Source organism: Equus quagga, chromosome 20 (genome assembly GCF_021613505.1).
Source record: "Equus quagga isolate Etosha38 chromosome 20, UCLA_HA_Equagga_1.0, whole genome shotgun sequence".
In the NCBI taxonomy this organism is placed as follows: domain Eukaryota; kingdom Metazoa; phylum Chordata; class Mammalia; order Perissodactyla; family Equidae; genus Equus; species Equus quagga.
Window position 1 is genome coordinate 33,034,081 of NC_060286.1, and position 12,527 is coordinate 33,046,607.

General features: G+C 52.1%; 1 protein-coding gene across 3 annotated transcripts in view; it reads right to left on the minus strand.

Moving 5' to 3' along the window:
* The window catches only part of CCDC88C (coiled-coil domain containing 88C), a 131,715-nt gene that overhangs the window by 22,852 nt on the left and 96,336 nt on the right, over positions 1-12,527 (minus strand). For all 3 annotated transcript variants that reach the window (XM_046647299.1, XM_046647300.1, XM_046647301.1), the window contains 7 exons: positions 11,712-11,839; positions 10,532-10,673; positions 9,414-9,602; positions 8,056-8,217; positions 6,596-6,873; positions 3,388-3,531; positions 1,263-1,449 (listed from right to left, as the gene is read on the minus strand). In XM_046647299.1, the coding sequence (XP_046503255.1) occupies positions 1,263-1,449; positions 3,388-3,531; positions 6,596-6,873; positions 8,056-8,217; positions 9,414-9,602; positions 10,532-10,673; positions 11,712-11,839 (1,230 nt within the window). The remainder of the gene's footprint in view (positions 1-1,262; positions 1,450-3,387; positions 3,532-6,595; positions 6,874-8,055; positions 8,218-9,413; positions 9,603-10,531; positions 10,674-11,711; positions 11,840-12,527) is intronic.

Sequence of the window (12,527 nt, forward strand, 5' to 3'; positions counted from 1 at the left end):
CTCTGCTCTAGAACAGGGTCAGCACGCTTTTCTGTAAAGAGCTAGATGGTAAATATCTGAGGCTTCCCAGGCCAGACGGCGGTCTCAGTTTCAACCACCCAGCTCTGAGGCTGCAGGAGGAAAGCAGCCACAGACAACAGGCAAACGCATGGGTGTGTCCACGTCTAAAAACAACCTTACTTATGGATGCTCATTTCCACTTGCCACAAAATATTATTCTTTTTTTGATTTTTTCCCGACTATTAAAAAACATAAAAGCCACTAAGTTCACGGCCGTATAAAAACAGGCACTGGGTGGGATTAGACTTGTGGGCTGAAGTTCACCCCTCCTGCTCCAGAGAATGCCATCATGGTTGGTGTGGTGGGAAAATCACAGGCTCTGGCTTCAGACAGACGGGTTCCAATCCACTATTGTAGGCCCTGGTACCTGTGACTGCACAGCCCATGGTGGGAAAGGCATCCTCTCTGCCTTTGTCTCAGCCCAACCTCCTCTATGTGTGTGCACCAGCCCTGCACAGCCTTCAGGTATCTTGGCACCCCAGACCTCGGTTTTCCCATCCGTGTTGTTCCACAGAGCCCCCTCAGGCTCAAAGGAAAAGGCTTCTCAGAGCGCTCCTCCATATCAAAAGGTGAGAGGAGCTGTGTCCAGGGGGGGCTGGCTGTCCTCAGGGCATCTCGGGGCTGGGGTGGGACCTGGCCGCTCTCCCCTGCCTGATCCATTTTGCCCATCTTACCTGTCCTGGGGTCTGCTTACGATTTCCTCTGAGAAGTTCTGCTGCTTAAGAAGATACTTTCTAGCCTAGTGCCCCAGAAGGGACAGCCCTGCCCCTCTGGAAACCAGGGGACTCCTGAGTAAGCTCCATCCTGACTGCCCCAGGATCCAGAACCAGGCTGCCAGACCCAAGAATGGGGGCAAATTCATGCCGTTTCTCCAGAACAGCGCAGCTAATGACAGGAAAGAAATGGAAGGCAGTGCAGACACGGCAGCGAGGACAGAAATAAAACAGCTGCTTCCACGCGCCTCCCCTGACCCTGCAAGAGGCAAAGGTCAGACAGGAAGTGTTTTCTACCGCATCCCTACAATCGTGGTGCCCGCACCCCTTCCATACGTCTCTGGCTTCCTCTTGGCCTCCATGCTGCCCTCACATCCAGTCTTCGAGCAGACAGCAACCAGGACCCATCACCACCCCGCTGAGCCCAAGCCTGTGGGCCCAGGGGCCTAGCCCCCGTGTCCTGAGGCCCCGCCCAGCCCCAGGCCTCACCTCGCAGTGGTTGTCCAGCTTGGTCAGCGAGATGTCCATGCTCTGGTGCTGCTCCTTCAGCTCGTCGAACCGGGCCTGCCAGCGGTTCAGCTCCAGCTGCGAGTTGTTCAGCGAGGTTTTCAGCTCCTTGGTGTGGGCATGCAGCTCCTCGTACTCCCCCTTCAGCTGGTGGTGCAGGAAATTGACCCTGTGGGGTGGAGAGCCATAGGGCCAAGGGGCTGAAGAGAGCTCCTAGGCTCCGTTCCAGCTGTGCAAGCTTAGACAAAACCACAACCTCTCTGGGCCACAGTTTTCTCACATGTCAATGAGGAGGCTGAACAAAATCGGTGGTTTTCAAACTGTGTTCTTGGGGGTTCTTTGGGGGTACCCCTGGTGTCCCACGTGGAACCAGGGGAGACAGAACAGGCAGGCTCAGCCACCCACTTCAATAGGGCATCACTGTTATGATCTCTTATATTTAAGGCTTTGAGATACTCGCCTACTTGGAAAAAAGGGTTCTGCTGTTAAAATATTTTTTTAAAACATTGAACCAGAACACTTTTGCTCTAAAACTCTACGTCTATGCCCAGCTCTTCTCCCTAATTCTAAGCCCTTTTCTAATTCCAACTCCTGAGATAAATAAAACATGAGCTGCTGGGGTATTACATAATCCACTAAAATTATCACCATCATTGTAACTATTATCCAATTGGGGTTTCCCAGGGGAACATTTATATCAGAAAGCTCAAATTACCAGAGGCTCACAGACTCAATCTGGACACAGAGGTATCGTTTGGCCTGCATAGTTTTTTTTTTTTTAAATGAATTAGTTTGTCAATATTTAAAAATTGGAAAGTTTCACATCAACATTCAGATGTCCAGCTTCTCTTAAGAAAAAAGCATAAACTAAAGGATGACCTGGAAGCCCCAGGCTGGCCTCCCAGCTGACGACCTTTAGACGTGTGTATTCTCCATGTCACTGTCTGGTCTGTCGCTGGGACTCTCCCCATGCGCCTGACCTGCCTGGACTCTGGAGGCACCTGAGTTTGTGGCTGTGGGGACACGTCAACACAAGGACGTGGGGAGCAACCAGCTTCATATGGTTGTGCCTCTGGGATGAGTCAAGACCTGGATTCAAATCCTGACTCTGCCATTAACTAGGAGCACCGACCTCGAACAAGTCAGTTAATCTCTCTGAGCCTGTTTCCTCATCTGAAAACAAAAAGGGGGTAATAACAGTCCAGTCGATTCTCGTTATTCACGGCCGTGACGTTCTGTAAAGCTGCCGTGAACAAGAAATTAGTGACAGTGAACCCCTGCTTGTAGGGAAAACACAGCGGTAGATTCCTGTGAGTCTGTGGTCACAACATTCCTGTCAACTGATCAAGACATGGCTCGTTTTATGTAGGTTTCTGTTTAAAGATACCTAATGTAATAGACTCATGGCCAACAGCACCATCACTCACGCCCCAACAAAGCTCACTGTCTACCACCCGTGTTTAATCCATACGGCACATCACAGCCTTGCGCCTAGGACACCAGACAGCCCTCCAGCACTCCACCTGGGGCCACTTTAAATAGCAAAATCGTCACCAAAAGAGCACAAAAATACGAAAACCACGGCAATAAATAGACCGCAGAAAGGACGTTTGTTCATAGAATGAGGGCTGAAACAAGGCAGAGGGTGAGCGCCTGTGCAACCTCAGCTGCAAATGCGTGCGTTGGAAGACTCAGGTAGCTCACCACTCTGGGCATGTTCAGGACTGGTTTGGGGGTTGCAAATACATTTCAGCAAGTGAATTCACAACTAGGGAATCTGTGAATAATGAGGATCGACTGAACCTCCTTCACGAGATCACTGTGCAGCTTACTTTACATGATGAATGGACCTGTGCCTGTAACAATTGTCATCATCACAAGGGGGGGACGTGAGTGAGGACCGCCAAACTTAGACAAGGCACTGTCCCAGGTCCCTCCATCCCAGCCACCAGCTGGAGCTCCCTTCTACCTCACCACTATCTCTGTTAACATGACAGCATTTGTAGAAACATACAGTTATCAGGAGACTCATCTGACCCTCTCTCAGTGGGGCTAAGTGAGTTGGTGTGAATGGACGCCTGGACAGCAGATGCCGCCGCACGCTTACCTGTCCAGCTCTCCTCGCAGCCTCTGGTTCTCGCTCGTGGCGATGGCGTTCGTCCTCTGCTCTTGCTGCAGAGCCTCCCTCTCCGTGTGCAAAACCTTCTCCAGCTCGTCCAGCTCTGCCTTGTGTTTCAGCATGTCACTGTGCCTGTTGGAGGGGACACACCCGCTGGGAGCTTGTCCTGGGCCCTCTTTTCCTACAGGTAACACACACCCCAGAAGACTGCAAAGCCCCCCACGAAACAACAGGGTTCCTCAGGTGGCTTCTCTCCGCAGAGCTGAGGGGGATGGGCAGGGAGTGAGGCTGGACAGCAGTGTAATGGGAGAACGTGGCTGGGAGAGACATATGGGCCAGCTCTTGGGGGGGGGGGTCTCCCCAGCCCTGGAGCCAGGAGTCTTCTTCCTCCCACCCGACACGTCTCCATGGTCCCTTTGATTCCCTGTCAAAGCAGCCTTCCTCCTTGAGCCACCTGGGAATGCCATGACTGTTTGCTGAGATCCACACCCGTGTCTCAGGGAGTTATAAATAAGTTACAGGTGGTTCACTAAGCACAAATACATCTAAAAGAAACCACAGAATAAACAGCTGAACTCCACTGCACGGAACAGCCAACATAATAGCTGATCGAGCCTCCTCACCAGGGGCTGGGTAAGCCATCCACCCTCCCCTTAGGAACTGAATCTCCCTGTTCTTGGTCTGGCTTTGCAGGAGGGACAGAGGCTTGCCTGGTGGGGCCAGAGCAGCTGTCAGCGGCCAGTTGTTCACCCCTCCTCTCCTCCCCCAACACACAATTTTTCCTCAAGCCCTCCCACCCAGTCCTTACCCTCCCCCACAGCCTCCCCCCTCCCTCCGGGCCTTTGATTTTCTTCTCTGTTCTCAATCTTTATAGGTTACTGCACAGCCGTCTCTGGAGGGCAGCAGAGCACAAGGATGGAGTCCCTGACAACCCCAGGCTGTTCCTCCCACCTGCTGGAACCTTCTGTGTTCACGAACGACTCCCAAGCTCTGCCAAGTCCAGGCTGTGACTGAGGCACCACCTTTCAATCTTCCCTATTCAGGCAAATCGCTCTCTCCAGACCCCCTTCCCGAGTTTTTCACACTCAGAGACAGTCTGACAGAGACCGCCCAGCGTTCCAGCTGTCCAGGCTTAGGTCTTCAGACCTTCTCTCTGCTCCCCCCGACCATCACGCCCACCCCTGGCCCCCATATCAGCTGTATCCGCACCATGTGACTGAGCCAAGACTTGTGGGGAGGACGTTTGTGCAGTGTTAGCCACAGGGCAGAGGCTGCCGCAGGGTAAACCTGGGGGTTGGGGGCTCCGCCACCTTTCAGGGCAGTGACCTTTCTCATCCAGGTTAATGATTCTGGAAAAAATCACCCAGGTTTGACAAATGAGGGCCACAGGATGACCATTAGGGTTCCCAACTCCTGCTTCCCTGTTGGAATGTCTTGGAAAAGCACACTGGTGAAGCACACCTCCAACCATTAGCAACCACCCCACCGTAGGGTGGAAACCGTGCGAGTCTTGCTCCCCACTGAATCCCTGGTACGAGGCACGGCGCTCAGTCAACAGGTGTTAAAGGAAGGAATGAGTGCGTGTCCGATTCAAGTCTCCAATGAAATGCAGTAAGAACCATCATCCCTGTGTTCCAGGTACCTAGACTTCCGAACCCGCAGCCCTCCTGCAGACAGACCAAGGGAGCCTCCGGTCATATGTCCTACCAACAAAAAATCCCGAGTACTCCGGGACACTGTACTGGGCAAGGAACCCAGGCAAAACAACAGCAAACGCTTCCTTCAGAGCCAGGCCAAATTCCACCTGCCAAAACCTTCCCCCTCTGAACGGAACTGAGAATATCAAAAGACGTTATCATGTACAACAGGACGGAACGAGTTAGACACAGAAGTGTGTGCTGAGTGTGGGCAGCACGCTAGTTTCAGAGTTGTGTGAACACTTTTTTTGCTCTGCGTCTTTAGTCCACTATCCTGGACTATCCCTTGCCGTGTCTACACACAGAACCACAGGTACAGTAGACGCTCACTAACTGTTGCATGAATACAGGGTGGGTGCAGAAGGAGACAGATGAAATGCCAAGAGGCAGAAGAAACAGAGTAGACAGAGGGATCAGCAAGTCTTACAGGAGCAGGAGTCTCAGCAGCCCCTGAAGGATGGAGATCTGGGTGGGTAAAGGGGGCAGAGGACTCCAGACAGAGGCCAAAGGAAGTCTTGGGTGAGTGACTGAATGAATGTCATCACCCCCGAACTCACAGCACCATCAGATGCCCTCATGAGTCTTCACTGGGTCAACAACCTTCCTGGGTCTCTGCGATGGCAATGTCCTGCACCTCAGCTGCTCCCAGCAAGACATGCCGTTTGCTCAGCATCTTGTGGAGGCTGAGTCAAGGGGAACACTGTCAGCAGGGACAGCTCCCAAGCCCAGGAAGGGGTAACCACTCCCCCATGCCATGCCACGTGTTTGAGAGCCTCTCTCCCCTGCGTTAGAGTCACGTGCAACCATACCTCCCCCCAGACTCTGGGTCCTGCCACACCCGCCCAGGGACCTGGCACAATCAGAGATCTGCCTGGACAGCAGCTCAGACCATGCTGGCTGCCTGAATGCGTGCAAAACCTAGGTCGCTGATTTGTCAAGAGTGCAAAGGTGAGATTTGTGCATTTCAATGTATGTAGATTTTAAAGGAGCGTGGCGTTGGAGAGTGGGAGGTATAGATGGAACTTGAGGATGGCAGAATATCGATAACCGCTAAAGCTGGGTGATGGGCACATGGGGGTTTCACTATCCTGCTCTGTTTACTTTCCATATATTCAAAAGTTCCCATAATTAAAGGTCAAAAAACAGCAAGCAGCAGCCCAGACCTTGATAGGGAAGAAAAAGCCTGGGAAACAAAAACAAAGCACATCATTGTAAACTGGCAGCAGGGGTGAACTTCCTCCTGACTCTCGGCTTGGAAAGGAAAGAGAGGGGAGGAGGGAACCCTGAGGGGAGCAGGGACTGGCCGCGGTACCCCCTTCTCCACTCAGGGCCCTCCTGCCTCTCCAGCTGCACAAACCCCAAGGCGCTGAGGGTGACGTTTGAGTTACTTCCCTTCGGGAAAGTTCAGGTGCCCCAGACAATGCGGAGCAGTGGGCCAAGAGGAAACGTGGAGGGAGCAGAGGCGGGGACAGGGGCCCGGGGGAGCCCTCCCACCCCACCTCTCCGAGAGCTCTTTGTGCTCCAGCTCCAGGTTCCGATGCAGCGTTTTCAGGCAGCTGTGCTGGCGGATGAGGGCCTCGTACTCGGCCGACTGGCGCTCGTGGAGTGCGCCCAGGTGCTCGTGGTCCTGAAGCAGGGCCTCGTAGGCGGCTGACAGCTGCTCCTGCTGCTTCTGCAGGGTCTCGTTCTCGCTCTCCTTCGCCGTCTGCTGGTTCTGGAGCAGCGTGTACTGAGCAGTGAGCGAGGCGCTCTGGGAGCTCAGGGTGGAATTCTCCACCTGCGGAGAGGCAGAAGGAGATGCCCCCTCACCGCGTGCAGTGGGCAGGCCCCAGGGAGCCACACCAGGGACCCGGGCCAGGTGCTGGAGGCAGACGCCGAGATAACAGGGACCCTCAGGGTGGCCAAACCCCACTGGGAGCACAGTTCTCCCAGAATTTAAGGAACAGCTCTGGGAAGGGGCCGAAACAGCATAAAGGGACCAGCAAATGGGGCTTGAGTCCTGAGCCGCTCTGCACAACAGGACCTTTTCTGGGCAAATTATATTCTTTCTCTGGATGAGCTCCCTGGGTACCCTCTTTGAGTCCTTTAAAAGCCTATTTTCTAGAACAACTGGAGAGCAAATCAGTAAGGATATAGAACCTGAACACTGCCAACCAATTTAACCTAATTGATATTTATAGAACACTCACCTAACATGCAAAATTGTTAGAAAACTGGAGAGATGATTCTTCCCAACTCATTCTGAGGCCAGAATTAGCCTGATACCAAAACCCAAGACATCACAACAACAAACCAAGAAAAATAAACTGCAAACCAATATCCTATTTTTTTGTTTTAATAGAACAAATCACAACCTCTCTGCCAAAAATTTCCTCTTTATTGTCCCTGACTCCTCAGTTATATATTTTCAAACACTTTTCTCAGAGACTGCCTTAATAAATGATAATTCATTTTCCTACAATCTATGAGCCATAGATAAAAACCAACATCCTAAAAGAGGTGGCACAGGTTTTGCCAGATGCTCTCAACCGCCTGGAAGTCACTTCGTACCCCACTGTCCCCATGGAGATAAAAATTCACAGTAGCTTAAGAAAGGCTCTGTTGAACCAAATTTATTTGATCTCAGAACCTCTTTTCCAAGTCATTCCTTAGAACATCTCAAGGAAGATGCTTTTGGGAAAGAGACAAGACTACAAGTAAAAGCAGAGAAATGACGTTTTAGCCCCTGCAGCTATAGGCTCCATCACACCACCGTCAAAGACCCTGAGGCTAGGAACCACTGTTCACATTGAGCCTATTAAAGATAAAACAGAACAAACCCCCAAGCTCTCCCACGCTTTGTCCAGCTCGCCTGAAGAGTCCGAGAGCTCCCGGCTGGTCTCCAGGAGACACAGAGAAACATCCCCCCCCCCCCCCCCCCGGGCTCGGGACCTGCTGGGCCTGCGAGCCGAGCCCTCACCTGCAGCTTGGCCGTCTGGGTCTGCAGCGCCGTGTTGTGCTCCTGCAGGAAGGCACTCTGCTTCTGCAGGGTCAGGATCTGACTGCTGAAGGCCACGTTCTGGGTCTCCAAGTGCTGCAGCTGGTCCTTGAGCAGCTGCTTCTCAGCCTGCAGGGCCGCGTTCTAGGGAGAGAGAGGCATGAGGTCGATCAGACTCCGGCTCGGAAAACACTAACCGGCCACAGGGACTTGAGCGGTAAGGAATGCTCAAGAGGTGATGCTTGGGGGGCCAAAGACAGAGTCCGCCAGGGCAGAGAAGTAACACATCCCCTTCTTGGAAAAGATAATCAACAGAGGTGGAAAAAGAAAAAAACCCAACTTTTTTTTTGTATGTGCTTTCAAGATAGAAATGAATACAAATAACAGAGAAGCTGCATCGAACCTGAGTGAATGAGTGTGAGCCACAGGCAAGCTGGAGTTAAAGCCGCCTCGTCTTTTCTCTAATGCTTCCCTTTGTTTTCTGCTGAACACTCCCAGAACGTATTTCTGTGGGATTCTCGCACAGGACAGGGAGTCAAAACCTGTGGCAACAGCCTCACCCTACTCAGGAGTGACAGCAGGTGGAATAAGGCAGTTCATGTTCCATTAGACTGATGAAGACCGTGTAAAATATGCCACGAACTGGGCCGGGGGCCAGGACACGCGCTTGCAGTCTGTGCCACCCCTTACTAGCAGGGGACTCCGGGTCAAGTCTCTCAAACTCTGTCTCAGCTTTCTCATCTGTCAAATAATGAAAACCATCACTATCTACTTCACAAGGTTGTTGGGAGAGTCAAATAAAATCAGGGGTTTAGACACGCATCGGCAAACTTTCTCTGTAAAGGGCCAGACAGTAAATATTTTTCGGCGTGCCAGCCGTGTGGTCTCTCTCCCAACCACTTACCTCCACCAGCACAGCGGGAAGGCAGCCCCACACAATACATACACCAAGGGCGTGTCTGTGGTCCAATAAAACCTTATTTACAAAAACAAGTGGCAGGCTGTGGTTTGCCAACCCGTGGTACTGAGCACCGGAACACAACACTGCAGAAATAGAGTGCTGGTGTACAGGCTACAGGCCAAGCCTGACGGGTAGGCAGCGAGGTGCCGGGGGAAAATGTCCAAATACCCCTTTATGTTAGAAACACTGAGGGACCTCAAATGAAAAGGAGCTCAGAGGACTTGCTGAGACAACTCACGAAGTGGTCAACTAGATGTGCATAAATCTCAACAGATTCTGACATCCCGTGTCCTTTACAGTAATGGTGTTCTATGAGTGGGACATTAATAGGATGGTCTCTCTCTCTCTTTAAGTGACCACGGCTGGGGCAGCCACTCACGTTCCGTTCCAGGTCGATGACCCGGTCCTTCACTCGGAGCAGCTCCATTGTGGCTTCCTTGTGGCTGGGCCCCCAGGGCTCCTTCCCTTGGTGACCAGTGACCAACGTCCCCACAGGGTGCTTGAACGAGTTCTGCAGGTGCGTCCCCTCTTCCTGGTTCTGTCTGAGCATCTCACACTCCTTCTTCACCTGCAGGGATGAGAACATGAAAGTGGGCTTGGGGCAGGAAGAGGCCAGCTCAGAGCCCCACATGAGAGGCCAGAGAACAGCCCTTCACCAAACCCATCTCCTCAGCAACACCCACGACTGGTGACAAGCCACACACTCGGCTTTTGCTTTTGGGGGAAGCATACATAACTTCTGTCCTGCGTGTTTCCCCTCCTTCCAGAGATGACAGAAACGGCACTGGCCTGGGACCCCTCTTGCCTCAGTCCCAACTTTAGCCACGTGACTGTGGCAAGAACTTCTCATTTCCCTGAGCCTGGGCTGTCCGCTCCATAAAACGGAGGTAAGCCTCAGGAATACGGGCCAGGCGATGTTATGAAGCCCCTTCCAGCTCTACGACCCCCTTGCTCTAAATTCCTTCTTCAATCAAGTAGCCAAGAAACACGTGCCAAGGATCTGAAGATGGGAGATGGAAAAGTACCTGTGGAAAACGTGTGTGGAGAACACACATGTGGAGAGCTCGTGTGTGCAAGTGTTGGAGGACATGTGTGTGCTGAGAGCAGACACGTGCACATCCTTGCAAGCCTCTGTGCACCTGTCTCTGTCCCATCTGAGGTGCCCATGAGACTCTGCAGGCCTCTGCTGGGTGCCCAATGCTCACGCTTTCATGCGGGGCTCTCAGCACTGTCCCCAGATCCCGCCCAGCACACTCGGCACTGCTCTGAGCTCCCGCCTCCCCTCCCCCAGGCCTCTGAGTCTCACTCTGGTTCTGTCCAGCCCTGACACGTATGGGTCTGATGGTAGCTCCCTCAGTACCCGGCAGCTCATCCACACCTGCTCCAGGAAACCAGCATCCAGGCAACCCCCTGCTACCCAGGTGAGGGGCTGGAAAAAGCGGGACAGGGACCTCGCAGCTGGGACCAAAAGCCTGTCCCTAAGGGGCCAGCTCTTACCACTTGGAGCTCATTCTGTAACTGGTGATTCAGGTTGGCTTTCTCTTCCACCTGAGCTTCTAAGAACGCAATCTTTTCTTCTTTCTGGGCTAGTGTTGTTTTTAAAGCTGATTCATTTCTGCCCTCTAAAATCTTGTATTTTCTGAAAAATACAAAGACACGGTATCATTTATCTGCCTCTTCTACCCACAAGCTCCTGATCTCCCAGCTGCCAACACATCCCTCCCGCATCAAGCTGGTTCCTTTCATCACTCTGCAGCCACTGGCCCAGAAGAACTGCAGGAGCCGAAACGCCATCCAGAGCCCTCTCCCACGCAGACCCGCCGGAGACACCTTCAAATGAAACATCACGGCTGCAGCTTTGCAGCCGTCGTCTTAGGGAGGTATGACTATGGCCCTCTTGCAGGTGGGGGAACTGAGTCTCAGAAAGGTTAAGCAATTTGCCCAAGGTGATAGTGCTACGCTAGCTGGTAAGTCCATGTGGCCTTTTCACCACACCACAAAGGTGTCACGTTATCTGGTATGCGGAACTCGTCAGTCACAAGTCCAGCAAAGTGCAAGACATTAGATTTCTTTGAAAAATAAGATCATTTAAGAAAGCAGTGCAGGCAAAGGCTGCAATAGTTAAATTAAAAAAAAATTAACCGGCTGGGGTGAGGGAGAGAGGGAGCTAAAAATAGGTGGAACAGAGGATTTTTAGGCAGTGAAAATATTCTATGTAATGGTGGATAACCGTCATTATACATTTGTTCAAACCCACAGAATGTGCAACACCAAGAGCGAACTCCAATGTAATCCATGGATTTGGGGTGATGATGATGTGTCAATGTAGGTTCATAGAGTCTGACAAGTGTACCACGCTGGGTGATGCTGACAGTGGGGGAGGCTATGCACGTAGAGGGGAACCCTCTGCATCTTTCCCTCAATTTTGCTGCGAACCTAAAACTACTCTAAAAAATAAAGTCTGCTTAAAGAAAAAAAGAAGGCTTTTTTATTGGAGAAAAGAATCTCTTCCCACTCTTCCGTGGGAAGCTCCAGGAAGAAGACCTGGAACATCAAGGACAACAGGCCCTCAGCTGTGAGGAGAGAACGGAGCTCTCGAGCTGAGGGCGTGGAGCACATGGGCCACGGGGTGTGAGCTCTAAGAGCCTGCAGACCACACAGGGGCGGGAGGTCTCACGTGTCGCCGTTGCTGTTGTCATCCTGCAGCAGCAGCTCCTTGTGGAGGCCGACTTTCTCCAGTTCCTGGCTCAGTTTGTCCAGCTCACTGGTCAGCTGCTGGCTCTTCAGCTTCTCCAGCACCAGGTCCTGCAGGGACAGTGAGAAGACGCGTGTGGGATGGGATCCCAGCAGAAACCACAGGGAGGGCAGGCCGCAGACCCTCCTCAAGGCCGGGCAACTGTCTTCTCACGTCACAGCTGACTCAGGTGTTCTGAGGGCTGAGCAGGTGGATCGATGGGGATGGGTGGATGGAACGTCTTCCAAAGGGAAGGGATATATGTACTTTTCCAGCCCCCTGGAATTGTGTCAGGATGGATCTAATGTGCTCCAAACACATCCAAAACGTGTGTTTAAAATACAATTTTGCTGACCTTTGAGTAACGGGTTTGATTTGTGATAACATGACTGCCGTTTCCATGGAGTAATGTAATTAAATGCTCGTTGCAGAGAATTTGAAACAGAAAAAAGTATAAAGTGGAAAAAGATTTTATTTTAAACTCTGGTTTACTTTGCAAAAGTGGGTGTTGATCTCATGTAGGTGGTTCACATACTCTCGTCCACCTTCCTTCCATACCTCCGTGGCTTTCCAGGTAGTGACCACTTTGTGCCTGGTGTCTAGTCACACGCATGCTCACCCCTACCAAGTCGTCAGGCCTGGAACGGCAGTGTGACAGACAGTGGTGCTCGCCAAACATTCTGTCCCTTCCCCTTAAATTTCCCAGACACCCTGCAGTTAGCAGAAGCCAGATGACTTGTTCTGGGCAATGGGCTATGG